At 35.8% G+C, this 14,888-nt stretch overlaps 2 protein-coding genes across 3 annotated transcripts; both read left to right on the forward strand.

The window, feature by feature from the left end:
* Positions 1–2: 2 nt before the first annotated feature.
* Positions 3–11,173, forward strand: LOC130645323 (pentraxin fusion protein-like). 2 transcript variants are annotated; one of them, XM_057451285.1, is made up of 6 exons: positions 3–352; positions 8,789–8,941; positions 9,220–9,407; positions 9,665–9,914; positions 10,119–10,273; positions 10,904–11,173. In XM_057451285.1, exons 2-6 carry the CDS (start codon positions 8,929–8,931, stop codon positions 11,126–11,128), a joined length of 831 nt encoding a protein of 276 aa, XP_057307268.1. In that variant the 5' UTR covers positions 3–352; positions 8,789–8,928; the 3' UTR covers positions 11,129–11,173. The 2 variants fall into 2 exon arrangements, with proteins under 2 accessions (XP_057307268.1, XP_057307267.1); XM_057451284.1 differs by lacking the exon at positions 3–352 and adding an exon at positions 7,278–8,646.
* LOC130646050 (uncharacterized) lies at positions 875–6,565 on the forward strand. Its single transcript, XM_057452184.1, has 3 exons — positions 875–6,142; positions 6,292–6,350; positions 6,511–6,565. The coding sequence occupies exons 1-3, from the start codon at positions 875–877 to the stop codon at positions 6,563–6,565; spliced, it is 5,382 nt and encodes a 1,793-aa protein (XP_057308167.1).
* Positions 11,174–14,888: the final 3,715 nt, after the last annotated feature.

Genomic DNA, 14,888 nt, shown 5'->3' on the forward strand with positions numbered 1-14,888 from the left:
ATATCTTATTGAAGAAAATAGCTTTTCTGTATAATAGCTTTTCTGTATAGTTTCTTTTATTATGTTAGACAATACGTTGTATTTTGATTGGTTTATTTTACGGCGCATGCGTTAATGTAAAAACGTTGTAAACTCTGAAACAGCGTGGTTAGACCCGCGAAGAATTTAATAAAAACAGACAGAGTTATTTCTCCTCTTTTTTCTGGTTTTTAAATGGCGCCCGATGAGGGACACAAAGATTGATTTATATAATTAAAGAAAATTGGATGCTATTGCTGTTGAGCAAAGACATTGATCAAGATTGGATCAACGAAATTTGAACGAAAGACACGTATGAAACGAAAATAGTTCAGTAAGCTCATTCGCTACTTGACTTGACTGACCTTTTTTTTTGAACTGCTTAATAATTTAATTGACATTTAAGAACGTTTTTAGACAGCCATCTTTGACGTTACGAAATCGATATTTTTGCTTGATTGCAAAGATATTTACGGATTTGATTGAAGTTTCTTTTTTTTGTTTCTTGTGTGCCAGCACGTGGTTTAGACATAAGTATAGTTTTTGGTTTTACAGCTTATGGTTTGGGGCTATAGAAGAGTACGAATTCATGTTTTTTCTTGGTTTGTTTTGATACGTGGAGTTGTTGTTTAGACTTATTTATTTTGAAGGTTGTTTTATTTTAGTTTCTAAACGCGTGTTTCTTTACATGCCATTTTTCTGTTTTGTGCATAAGAAAAAGTTTACTCCTGTTGGGTACAGACTGCTGTTTACCCTCTTTGTGGATAAGAATTAGATCGAGATAGATTTTGGCTCCTGTTAGGCACAGGATACTTTGTAAGTGTTTGGGTATACTTCTATTTTAAAGCTTCTGAAGATGTCTGATCTACAAAAGAAAATTAATCAAAGAAAGGCTATCCGCATCCAAACTTCCTCGGTTATTAAAAGAATAGAAAAGCAGCTTAGTGATGAAAATGCTACTCATGTAAAGTTACTAGGTTTACAGAATAACCTTGTTAACAAGATTGAGCAGCTAAACATGTTGAATGATGAAGTTTTAGCTCTGTTGAAACCAGAGGAAGTTGAACAGGACGTTCTAGAAAGTATGGAATATACTGATCCCACACATGAACTTCTTGCAGCGGTCACGTTAAAGTTACAATCTTTATCGTTGTCCCCTCCATCTGAGGTTGACCATCACGGCCCAGATTCTGTAAGAAGTGTGTCCTCTCGTTGTCGTTTACCAAAATTTGAACTGCCAATTTTTAAAGGAGACCCCCTATGCTGGCAAGGATTTTGGGATCAGTTTAGCGCGTCGATTCATGACAACGAAGAGATTTCTGATATTGATCGATTTAATTATCTGAAGAGATATGTCGAAGGTCAAGCTTCTGAGACAATATCTGGATTAAGTTTAAGTTCAACAAACTATAAAGAGGCCATTAAAATTTTAACCGAACGTTATGGCAATCCACAGGTGCTGATATCAGCACACATGGATTGTCTAATTCGTCTGAACAAGGTAACTAATAAATCTGACATTGTGTCTTTACGGAAACTTTATAACGGAATTGAAAACTGTACTAGGAATTTGAGTGCATTAAAGTTGGACATTTCTGCATATGGAAGTTTGTTGATTCCTCTATTAAAAGAAAAGTTACCGGATGATCTAAATATGATAATTGCTAGGAAATTTGGAAGCGATATTTGGACGCTTGAACGCCTTATGATCTTTTTTAACGATGAACTGACTGCTTACGAAAATTGTAAACCTGTCGTAAAGCCAAGTGCAGAGGGAAAAATGAAAAGAAATGATGAGTTTTTTACATCAAGTTGCTTGCATAGGCAAAACTTCTTGTTAAATAAGTCCAAAAGTTGTTTATACTGTAATGGAAATGATCATTTGGCAAGTCGATGTAGGTCTGTGACAGAGGTTGTTACAAGAAAGGAATTGTTACGTAAGCAAGGTCGTTGCTTTGTATGCCTAGCAACTGGACACTTAGGAAAAAACTGTCCTAGCAACTATTCTTGTCGAAAATGCAAACACAGACATCACATTTCCATTTGTTCTTCTGATGGTTCGCAAGCAGGTGCTCATCACAACAATTTTGTATCATCATACAGTGGTGTTTTAATGCAAACTGCTTCTGCTGATGTATCTGATACATCAGGCAATGCAAAAAAGCACACGCGGATTCTATTCGATAGTGGCAGTCAGAGAAGCTATCTATCTCAGGACTTATGTAAGACTTTAAAATTAAAACCGTTAAGAAAGGAAAAGGTTATTGTTAAGACTTTCGGAAGTGACGATTCCAGGGTTCAGGATCTCCAAGTTTACCAGGTTAAGATTAAACATAAGAACTGTCATGGATTTTGTTTTGTTGAAGCATACTGTGTTCCAAATGTTTGTAGTCCGTTGACCCACCAATACCTTGAGTTTGTAAAAGCAAGTTACCCTCATGTGGAAGGTTTAGAGTTGGCTGATAGAAACGTGAATTGTCGGGATTTGAATGTAAACTTATTGATTGGGCTAGATTTCTATTATAGTTTTTTTACTGGGAAAATGAAAAAGGGTTCGGGGGGACCTGTAGCATTGGAAACTACGTTGGGTTGGGTCTTAAGTGGAAAATACGAGTCCGAGGAGCAGAAACAGCACTGTTTGCAAACACAGCATGTTATGAAAGTGGAAGTTGAGAAGAAAAATGAGTTACTAAGAAATGAGTTAAAGAAATTTTGGCAGGTTGAATCTGTAGGGGGTCAAGAAATTTCTGTAATTAATGATTTTGAAAATCATATTTATCATGATGGATCACGCTATGTGACAAGGTTACCTTTCAAGCCTGATCACGATCCATTACCTGATAATTATTTTGTAAGCGAAAGAAGACTTAGATCCACGGCCAAGAAACTGCATGCTCTAGGAATTTATGATGACTATGATAACATTTTTAAGCAATACGTCCAGGAAGGTATAATTGAAAAAGTAGGTCGCAATGAATTAATCAGAGAAAGTGGTAATGTCCATTATCTCCCACACAGGGCAGTTGTGAGGGAAGATAAGCAAACCACTAAGATTAGGGTTGTATTTGATGCATCCAGTAAGGCAAACGGTCCTTCTCTTAACGATTGTTTATACTCAGGTCCAAACTTATTATGTAAGATCTTTGATGTACTTTTTAGGTTTCGGTTGAACAAGATTGCAATTATTGCCGATATCAGGCAAGCCTTTTTAAATATTAGTATTGATCAACCTCACCGTGATTTTTTGCGATTCTTATGGTTTGAGGAGAACAAAGTGGTAATTTATCGTTTCCTCAGAGTTGTTTTTGGTTTAACAAGCAGCCCTTTTCTTTTAAATGGAACAATTCGTCAGCATTTAAATAAATTCTTAGATATGTATTCCGAGATTGTGAAAAAATTGGGTGAAGATTTGTATGTAGATGACACGACAACCGGTTGTAATTCTGTTGAAGAAGGGAAAAAATTTCAAGAAGTTGCCGTGGATGTGATGAGTAAGGCTGGATTTGAATTAAGGAAATGGTTTACTAATAATAATGAACTACAAGTTTTTTTTGATAGGCGAAAGGGGTGTGATAAGACTATTGGAGATGACATGACTTTTGCTAAAAGCCAAGTTAATGGAATAAATAAAGACTATAGTCATAAGGTTTTAGGATTAACATGGGATAAACACACTGATTGTTTTCTGTTTGATTTTAACGAATTTATCAGAAAATCTAAGGCATGTTCTTTCACAAAGAGGAATGTTTTAAGTTTATCTGCTTCTATGTACGATCCACTTGGAATTATTTCTCCTATTACAGCTCAAATTAAAACTTTTTTTCAGTCCTTGTGCGTGGATAAATCGGATTGGGATGAAGTTATTTCAGGTGGTATTGAGGCTAGATGGATCGATCTGTTAGAAAAAATTGAGTTTTTGAGCGTAGTCCGCGTACCAAGGTTTTCCTTCGTTGATTGGACCGAAGTTGTATCTGCAGAGTTGCATGGGTTTTGTGATAGTTCTCTTAGTTTATACTGTGCTCTTGTCTATGTGAGGATTGTTACCAAGGTTGGGATCAAAGTATTTTTTTGGACGTCGAAGACCAGGGTTTCACCACTGAAAACTCTTTCTATCCCTAGGCTTGAACTATTAGGATGTTTATTGCTTTCTACTTTGATTGAGGATGTCACGAGGGCTATTGCTGGAAGGATAAAAATAGATCGCATTGTTGGCTGGACAGACTCACAAGTAGCTCTTTGTTGGATCAGGGGTAAAGAGAGAACTTGGAAGTCCTGGATTGAGAATAGGGTGGTGAAAATAAGGAAAATTGTTTCACCTGACATGTGGTTTCACGTAGCTGGCGTAGAGAATCCTGCTGATCCACCAACAAGATCTATCGATGATTTTGTGAGTCTTTTTAATGGTATTTGGTTTAACGGTCCTTCTTTTCTTTTAAACGACAACATTCATTATGACGTAACAACTGACTTTTCAAAAACTGAAGTGGAAAAGGAGCTAAAAGCTTCGACTGACATACAAAACGTACTGACTGTTACTGAACAGAATGCGGTTGACTTGAACGAAATCGTTGATTTCTCTCGATATGGATCATTAAACAGATTAATTCACGTCGTAGCCTACGTTATTCGCTTTAAGAACAATTTGATAGCAAAGATACGTAAAAATGAAGAATCAAACAACGATGAAAACCTGAATGTCGATGAAGTAACCAAATCTTTGGACCATATTGTACGTGCCGAACAGCAAGCTATGACCAAAAATTCGAATTTTAATAAAACAAAGTCGAATTTAAATGTTTACCAGGATACTGAAGGATTTTTTAGACTGAAAAGTCGTTTTGGTGAATCAAAGTTAACAGACGATCAAAAGCACCCGCTTTTACTTCGAGAAGGAAGTCATGTGACAATGTTAATCGTTCGAAATGCCCACGAAGAGGTATTGCATTTTGGAGTGGAATCAACGTTGGCGAAGATTAGAGAAAGATTTTGGATTTTGCGTGGCAGGAAGACAGTGAGAAATGTTTTACGACGATGCGTAATATGTCGGCGATTTCAAGGACGAACGATGACCTCACCAGAAAGTCCGGATCTTCCTGTTTTCCGAGTGGATCATCTGACGCAAGCTTTTGCTACGACAGGGCTTGATTACGCCGGTCCTCTATTTGTAAGGATTCACGGACATTCCTGCTCAAAGGTATACATTTTACTTTTTACTTGTGCTAGTAGTCGCGCAATCCACCTTGAACTCACGCCTGACATGAAATCACCTGCGTTCATCCGAGGCTTTAAGCGATTCGTTTCAAGAAGAGGAAAACCAAATGAAATTGTAAGTGACAATTTCAAAACATTTAAGTCGTCCGAGGTTAAAGCTTATATGTTAAAAATGAGAATTGGTCAACGCTTCATTCTACCAGCCTCCCCATGGTGGGGTGGATTTTATGAACGTCTTGTTCGTTCCGTAAAAACATCTCTTAAGAAAATACTAAGAAAGTCGTTTCTAACGTTTGAAGAGTTACAAACTGTTTTATGTGAAGTCGAGAGTGTAATCAATTCAAGACCACTCTGTTATGCGAGTGATGAAGACGTTGGAGCTATGATCACCCCTAATCATCTTATCTTTGGGAGATCATTGAACCATGCTACAACTAATAATCAACCGATTACTGTATTAGATGTGACCGAATGCACTCGAAGAGTCCTTCGTTTAAGAACAGTCTTAGAACATTTTTGGAAACGCTTTAGTATAACTTATTTGAACGAACTGAGGCAACGACACCTTTACGAAAGGAAGAAGACAGCAGACGCAGAGTTGAGGCTGAATGATATTGTACTCATCAAGGACGACACACCCACACCACGCTCGCAATGGAAAATCGGAAAGATAGAAAAATTAATTGTTGGAAAGGACGGTCGAACTCGAGGTGCAAAATTAAAAGTGAATTCGACATCAGGCCGGTCAACTTATGTGCATCGACCTGTTCAAAAGTTAATACCGTTCGAAGTGATAGAAGAAGAGGTGAAGGCAACTGAGGCGGAAGATAATCAACTTTATCCTATGGTCATCGACGAACAGAGTTCAGGTAGTTCAGGTGGTGCGTGCGATGAACACCGCGTAGAAAGTAGAGTACGCCGGCGGGCTGCGATAGAGGGGCAGAACTTTCGTCGTTTTAAGGACAAGTATAGTAATTGATTTCTGTCAATTACGGGGGGAGGATGAAGAAAATAGCTTTTCTGTATAATAGCTTTTCTGTATAGTTTCTTTTATTATGTTAGACAATACGTTGTATTTTGATTGGTTTATTTTACGGCGCATGCGTTAATGTAAAAACGTTGTAAACTCTGAAACAGCGTGGTTAGACCCGCGAAGAATTTAATAAAAACAGACAGAGTTATTTCTCCTCTTTTTTCTGGTTTTTAAACTTATATATATGGGGTATTTCGTTTAAATTTTATTAAAGCTACATTCATCCCATGTACATTTTTTTTACGTAGGGGCGTACGTAACGAAGAATGTTCATGCATTCTCTTGCGTTATGTAAAAATATAACGATGTGTTACGTTAAGTTTTACGCCCAACTTAATTTATTACGTCAGGTTGCTTGTAAAAAACGCGACGTATAAAACCGGATTTCCAGTACCAGATTTCCAGTAAGAAATACAACATAACATAACGACTACTTTGGTTTCAATGATTGCTCCAAAAGAATTCCTAATGATTTTTTTTATTTTAATTCTTGATACACGTACTACAAAAAAAGATGAATTCACGGTCATTCAAGTTCGCCTAGAAGCGGGAAATTCAGTCTGCGCGTTGTTTAAAAACACCTTGCTCCATGCTTCGTTTTTTCACTGCAACCGTCTTTCTGAACACACGATAAATCGTTTTGCATCAAAGAATAAATATTTTTTATTTATGAAAGATGCTGTTGTTTAAAATCATTCAAGGGTAACATCTGAAAACATAATTAGCTAGCGCTCCGCAACATGCGCTACCATTTTGACATTTTGCTGAAAAAGCGAAAGTCCGCCGCTCATGCGCAGACTGAACTTCCCCGCCTGAATGAACGTGAAAGCCAACTTTTTTGCGTATCGACACATATCGACCAAAAGAAAAATATTGTCCAATCAGATTAACTGATTTCGGTACGATACGCGTATTATTGGAAGTAGAAATCCAGCTTGAGGATACGTAAGCCCAAAAAATAAAACGTTTGATTTGAAATTAAAATGTGATTACCTAGCCTAAATTGCATACAACATACACAAGATATAAATATAACCTAACAAAACCCTACTCAATAGGCATCTTGGCAACAATAAAAGTTGAAAAAAGTACTTAGAGATTAGCCAACTTCGTACCCAGGTCGTGTGGCAAAATGCCCTGGGAATGAGATTGAAGATTAGCCTTTCTAAGTTAGTAAATCTGATCCAGGCTCTTTTATTCTTATTTAAATGTCGCTGATGCATATTTACGGCAGCGACACGACGTCTTTTTATGATAATTAGTGTTGCAGCCGAAAAATAATGCTGATTAGACGGCGTTGCTATATTGAAAAATGATTTGACATAGTTGATACACTTTGCATACGTAATATATGTAAACAAAGCCGGACGTACATATACACAGGGCAAATTTTTCTTACGTTTCTTACTTTAAAATTTTACTTAAGGCCTTTGTAAAAAAATGCGTCTTTGTGAATGTAGCTTAAATATTTTAAAATAAAATTAACAGTATGTCGGTTTGAATTCCAGCTGAATTGACCATGAATGACCTGGCTTTTGGTTTAGGGCTTCTAAAAAACCGTTTTCTATGAAATTAAATCAGAAAATGAATTACCAAATTAGCGGACAAAAAGTGATTGCACCAAGGGTACCCGGTAAGAGAGTCGATTGATATATATTTTTTTGAAATAAAAATGGATAAGAAACAAATGATTTATTTCGATAAAATCGATGTCTTCCTTTTATTAACCTATGCAATGGAATTCTTCTATCTTTTGTAACAATTTGAATTCAAAACTGTAATTATCCAACAATTGTCAACCTCTTGGAGACACTCATACACTAAAAAAAAAAAAAAATGTAGTCGGCAAAAAAAAGTCGGTAAGAATGCTCGGTAAAAGCAAAATACCTTTACATAAGTTGAACATAAGTTTAGTTTTGAGATGTGTAACAAATGTTAGAAGGAATTCAAAAAATATTTTATCCCTGTTAGGAATACAAATAAAAAGTGAGCCAATCAGACTAGGACTTTTCTAGGTGAGGGAATATTTTTAATCAGCGTACCAATATGCATTATGGTATTTACTTCCCTGTGTAAATAACTCGAGTAGAAGATATCACAGCTACACACACACATAAGAGGGATGTTTGAACAGAGTCTTCTCTGAAGTAGATGATGCAATTACGCATTGTAAGAAGAGGGGTCAAACACTGTGTTTTGTGTCTATCGTTTTTTACCAGTAAATGTAAAGAAAAATATCAACCAATCACGAAAGCCAATTTTGCCAAATAAAAGGACTGGAAAGACTAAAATAGTGTCATTACCGACAACAGATTTTACAAATTGAAGATCGAAGAAGATGCTACTTCCAATATTTTTTGTATTTTTCTTTATTTTTACGGCTGGTGAGTTTGTATTTATATGCGCGGTCTTTAGCTTAGGCCTTCGAAAATTTTTTTTGGGAGACGAGATTTTATAGACGTTATATCAGTATCCTCGCTTTTTAAAATGTTTTTTCCTTTCCATTAAAAAAAACCCCTGATTTAGATGCAAAATTTTCCAATTGGAACCAATGGTCGGCGTGCAGCTCACAATGTGGAAAAGGAACAAAGTCACGTGAGAGAATATTAATCCAAAGTCATAACGATTCTTGCTACAGTACCATCATCGAGAAGAAGGAATGCAGTATGCATTGTAGAGGTAGATGGACTTGCTAATGTTTTATAGGTTAAGCATAGACCACAACTCTTGCAAAAATGTTTATGTGAAAACGCTCATTGAAAAACATTTATATTTTTAGTTTAATAAAACTATTAGGTCATTTTGAAACCGGTCTAAAACAGCGGTAATGCGTGAGTTGAGGTGACAACAAAACGTTGTTACATAAAATGTACGGAATGAAATTTATCTGATGCTCATAATGTTGGTGAATTGCATATGAGAGCATTATACCATATATAAAAATATTTTAATTTAAGATTTGATTAACTTGGCAAAGAACGCAACAGCAACAGCATCAAGTCAATTTTTGAAAGTGTATCCAGCTGGAAGAGCTATTGATGGGATAACAACAAACAACTTGCTCGAGAAAAGTTGCATGCATACAGCTAAAGATAAAAAACCATGGCTTAGAATTGATTTAGGAACTTTGAGATTGGTTGAAAAGGTAAACACTTTGTTTTGCCGCCGGATAATGATGAGTGTAGTAGTTCCAAAAGCATTTTTATACAAGTATGTGAGAAATGCGTACAAACTTCCAGTGGATTTTCTAATGGCTACTAGCCCATTTTAATAACCGCCATGTGTTCTGCTTTTTTAAAATGCTTGTGCGAAGCTTTTAATTTTATTAAATTATTATTATTGAAATTATTTACACAGGATAGCCTCTTGTTATTGGCCTTAAAGGTTGGTACGTTATTCTAGGTTGTAATTCATAATCGCGCAGATTGTTGTAGTGAGAGATTAAATAACCTATTAATTACTGTGGGAGAGAGTGCTAACGGGACAGGTAATCATATCTGTGGTGGAAGAGATAACATGGAAGATGTAAAGAAAACAACAATTTCTTGTTGTCGAACTTTGATTGGACGTTATGTGCATCTGACTATACCCGGACCACAATTCTTACACGTGTGTGAGGTCGAAGTGCTTGGAAAGTCTTCTGAGATAACCAGTAAGATATGTTAATTGATTTAAAAAAAATGTATCTTGGAAATTGCAAAAACTAGTGTGTTTTCCATAGATAAATCTACGGGTTCGCCTTTTTATACCGCATTTTGTGTGTCTCGCTATTAAGGTTACCATTTTCTGTAACAGGCGTATGCGGATATTATAACATGAGACAGAATTTGGTTATCCTCTAGTTTTTATTTCATAGACATTGCACTTGGGAAGTCAGCGTCGATGTCTAGTAATGCTGGTTACCCTGCTGGCAACGCAGTAGACGGCGACGAAAATACCTTCAGTCACACAAATCATGAAGCAAACCCGTGGTGGAAAGTGGATCTGGGTAAAGACTCAATAGTTTACAAGGTAGTGATTGCATTATTGGAGTTTATTTAGCAGAAAAGCCGTACAACAGTAAATAAAGGAATGTTGAGGAATGTTGTTTTTCGCCTATGGTTACAGTATGTTTTTTCAAAAATATACGTATTTAAGTGATAACCCAGGAAATAAAATATATAGAAATTGTCCGTGTTTCAGCTCTTTTCCGAAATGGGCAAACATCATCACTTGGGCAAGAAGTTCTACTTTTGCAGGGATGTAGGCCGAGTAACCAATGTTAAAACACGCTCGCTGCACTTTCTGCAATGTCTGCATTATAGAACAACCCTCTGATTGACAAGTGAACATTGACAAGTGAACATTGACAAGTGAACATTGACAAGTGAACATTGACAAGTGAACACTGACAAGTGAACTTTAAAGAAGTGAATTTGAAGAAGTGAAGTTCGCAATGCATGTTACTTCTTTAGAAACGGCATTCTTAATTGCTTGTGATTGTGATTTTTAAAATTCCGCCCTGTTTTTCTATATCTTATGTCCGGGGTTGTAGGTTTTGAAGTATGACTTCAACAGAACTAAGATATAATTCTAAATTTTTTCGTAGTTAAAAAAGAAACAAAGATTGCTGATTGAGTAACCTTGACATTTTTCATTCAGGTCGAAGTGAAAGACTACAACAATGATGGGACCTACTCGAAGCATGCAGTTATCAGCGTGTTGGATACGCAAAACGTTGCCAGAATTTGTGGAAATACAGGAGATTTCAGAAAAGAAGTGACTGTTGTTTGTCAAACTCCTTTGTTGGGAAGATACGTCAAATTGCAACTACATCGCACTGATCACTTAATTATGAAAGAAGTCCGAGTATGGGGAAGTCAATGAACTTACATTTTGTGAAATAAATCTACTGAAAATAGAAAAACGGAATTGCTCTTTTTTAAATTTAGTCCAGAAACCCATCTCGTCAACCCACTCTATCCCCTGAGCTCTTTTAAATATCAAAAACTTATAAGGACGGGAATGCATTTGATGTTTTCGTTCATATTAGGGTAGTGGTTAGCTGGCTATGTCAGCTCACGAGCAAGTTAGATTTAAACGTTTATATAATATAAATAACACGGTAAAAACATCGTACATATGCATGTTTCTTAAAGTTTAATTACGTTTAACATGCCATGAAAATAGATAAACGGTCTTGTAGATGAGAAGTGTCTCGAATCTAATTCACATTTCGGGAAGACAATGCAGTTGCAAACTTAACGCAGTTGTGAATAGAATCATATATGGTACTGCTGTACGCGAAGATAGCCCTACGTATCCGAGCTTACTATGCAATGTAAAGGGTTTGTCTGTTTGTCGCTTAAATGGGTGATAACTGCCAACTGAGATATCTGTCAACTTAGATAACTGCCAACTGAGATATCTGCCAACTGAGATATCTGCCAACTGAGATATCTGTCAACTGAGATGCCTGCTGCCAACTGAGATAGCTGCCAAATGCTAATATGGTGCTCCATAATTACATGAGGGTGTCGTGCTGGTGAAGTAATGTGGAAAGACACTAATAAATATAAACAGGTTACTGTTGATAAGTAAATTCACATAAAGGTTGTATATGACAACGAAATTATTTTTGGCTGCTTATACTATTGTAAAATTGGACATTCAGGTCATAACTCCATTCGTTTATTATGACACAATGTGAAACTTTAGAAATGCGAAAATTTTTAAGTTGTCTAAGAAAATAAAATAGAAAGACATAATCGGAACGTGGTTTTTAATTAAAGCAACTACACAAAAAATCGATAGCTAAAAACCTCTACTACAAACGTGAAACTCGGTTAGGATGATAGTTTAAATTCAGTGATTTTCATGTGTATGAATTTTAAGCCATGACCAGAAAAACTGACCAGCTCTTTAATAAATTACGCGTGGTTAATGATGTTTTTGTAAGTAGTTCGTTTTCAATCCTATAAAATCAGTAACACCGTTAGTACAATCTGGCTGTATGTCTTCGAAAGTCTAAAAAACAAAAAATGTAAAGCACATTTATCGTCAGCTGAAATTTAGGCGTTTTTATAAAAAAACAACGTGTATTTTCTGCGTCCTTTTGGTAGTTTTTTTGATGGTCACAAGAACCAGAAATAGTCTGGAAGCAAGCCCCGGGTATAGTAAACTGCGCGCTTTGATGCTAAAAATCCATAAAAAATATACTAAGCACGGTGCAAATTGTGATGTTTACGGTTGAAGAACCTAAAATATTTAAAAAATACAGCTATATTTAACCTCCCGAAATTAAATTTAGTGCTTATTGGAAAATGTCGATGACCTTGGTCTCAACCTTTTTTGTTATAGCTTTGTGCGTAAAGATCTTGTTTTTCTAAGTCATTCTTTAATTCATGATACTCTGTTTCGAATGTACAAAGTTAGGAGGTCTGCAAGTATATTCATGGCTACTTCTTTCTTTACAGGTGGCTCCACTTGATTATAAATTTTTGTGAAATTCGATATCATCTCTGAGAAAAGTTTGCAATCAATTTTATATTAATGTTGTGGCACGAATGATTTAAAATTGAACACAGTAATGATGAAAATATTGATAATTTTCCTTTTGACCTTCCATAAACCCGAGCGATTTCGAGTATTAATTAGATGATGATCTGGTATGTCATCATTTGTCTGACTTGCTAATAATATCGTTAGGTATTACTCATAGTAGTCTATGGCTTTTAATTTTGGAATAACGAAAAAGCGAATTTGGCGGTACATTGTACCAAAGACATACCCGTTAAGATATTTAACAACCAACTTCTCCGTTTCAGAAAGAGTGCCGAGGTGTCTAAGAACAGGCAAGATATCATAATTTATTTATTGTTTTATTGAAATTGTTTACCCAGGATAGGCTCTTCAGTTCCTATTGGTACTGCTATCAACGAGCGTCCTGCAAAGTGGGTTTTAGTGCATTTAAATCTCCCATTTGAGCTACCAAAGTCGTGTACAGTACAGCAATGGCTAAAATAGACAATCGCCTAAGATATTAATTTTACCTTTTTCCTGAATTGTTTAGAGAAAGTCAATTGACGGAAATTATTGATGGAACAACATTCTTGGACAAAAATATTGAAACCAAGGCAGTTTCTTTCGTGATTTCTCAACTGACCAATAGCGTCAAACAGCCACCGTTAATTTTTGTATACACGTAGCTAGCTAAGTAGCGCTTTAATTTTGCTAGTCGCATTCCCTACCACACCCACACAATGAAATAACCCAAGTCACGGTCCACGGAAGTGCCGAAATTCGTAGAAAATAGCCATGCTGGCATTAACAATTAGTACATTTTAAGAGTTTGAACAGATAACCTAAGATCCAAAATCCTAATTCCACTATGAACATGGACAACTGAACTCTGACAGGTCAAAATGCGTGAATCTAATGTAGAAATAGCCTATGCCATTACTTGTTTCAGCGAACTTTGAAATTATTTGTCTTGTCTGGACATATTTTGGCGAAGATTGAAGGTCTTATGGCTTTGTGATCATTTACGAAAGAATTCCATTTATGACCTTATTTTCAAAACAAGGTAAAAAATCGCGTTTTTAAACCTTGTAATTTATTTCCACGCTGTAATTTATTTCTGATGCAAAATTATGTTTCAGAGAATGCGTCATCTTTTTGCACAATCTTATCTGCGAAAAGAACACAAAAGCTTTAAAATTTCTTGCCCTATTACATGTCAGGTATGTCTACAGGTATATCTTCAAACAATCAACATTTAGTTACTATAACTTTCACATGTTCTCTGCTTTTGAGATTAACAAAATTTCGTAACAGTATTGGTTTGATTGAAAAGGAAGTTGACTCTCGTGTTTTCGCGAGATTTTTTTTAATTATTGTAAATCTTTTTACTGGAATGTAAGTTTTGCTATTGGTGAGTAAAACAAGCACAATAGAGAAGGTATAGCAGTAAACAAGACAATGTTTTATTCGTGCAAAAGTGTTGATGCTTATTCTTTGACTCATGCCAGAACAACAGTGATTATAAGATTTTCACAACTTTTTAAAATTATAATAAATCTAAACTTTGCTGGGTAAAATGAGAGAAAATATTCTCTTCAGGGAATTTACACGTTACTGTATAAATCAGGAGATTCAAACATCAAAAACAACTATTAACTACCACACAAGCTAATGGTTGCAAGTTATTGATTTTAAATTTTCAGTGCTGATAAGTTTGTTTACCACCATTAGCTGGACTTTCGTATATGTCACCAAAGTCATATGAACAGTCCCTTAAAACATACACTTACATATTTGACCAAGCTCATCTTTTTCTATTTCCTCACAATTTTGGAGAGTCATAGCAGCATACATTCCGTCATAAAAATAATCTGAAAGCAACATTGTCTGGCGGGTGCGGGGGTGCGGGGTATGTTATAAGTTCAAAGTCGGACATTACAAATTGCAATACGTTTGGGCTTATAAAGTGCAACAAAATGGGTTTTATATTGCAATTGGATTAGAAAGTGCGACAAAATTACAAAGCCCGATAGAATAACAAAGCGCAACGAGATTACAGAGTAATACACTACATCCATTGAGGCTTTAATTAGATTTCAGTTGTTAAATTTTTGGACAAGGGTTT

The sequence above is a fragment of the Hydractinia symbiolongicarpus genome, chromosome 5 (genome assembly GCF_029227915.1).
Source record: "Hydractinia symbiolongicarpus strain clone_291-10 chromosome 5, HSymV2.1, whole genome shotgun sequence".
Taxonomy (NCBI): Eukaryota; Metazoa; Cnidaria; class Hydrozoa; order Anthoathecata; family Hydractiniidae; genus Hydractinia; species Hydractinia symbiolongicarpus.

What these genes read in the sequence shown, in the direction of transcription:
- LOC130646050 (XM_057452184.1), top strand. Translation starts at nt 875, where the DNA reads ATGTCTGATCTACAAAAGAAAATTAATCAAAGAAAGGCTATCCGCATC. An exon ending in AACACCGCGTAGAAAGTAGA is followed by an intron (nt 6,143 to 6,291) that starts GTACGCCGGCGG and finishes TTATTATGTTAG; the next exon opens with ACAATACGTTGTATTTTGAT. An exon ending in TGCGTTAATGTAAAAACGTT is followed by an intron (nt 6,351 to 6,510) that starts GTAAACTCTGAA and finishes TTTTTTACGTAG; the next exon opens with GGGCGTACGTAACGAAGAAT.
- LOC130645323 (XM_057451284.1), top strand. Translation starts at nt 8,601, where the DNA reads ATGCTACTTCCAATATTTTTTGTATTTTTCTTTATTTTTACGGCTG. An exon ending in TTTCTTTATTTTTACGGCTG is followed by an intron (nt 8,647 to 8,788) that starts GTGAGTTTGTAT and finishes CCCCTGATTTAG; the next exon opens with ATGCAAAATTTTCCAATTGG. An exon ending in ATGCAGTATGCATTGTAGAG is followed by an intron (nt 8,942 to 9,219) that starts GTAGATGGACTT and finishes TTTTAATTTAAG; the next exon opens with ATTTGATTAACTTGGCAAAG.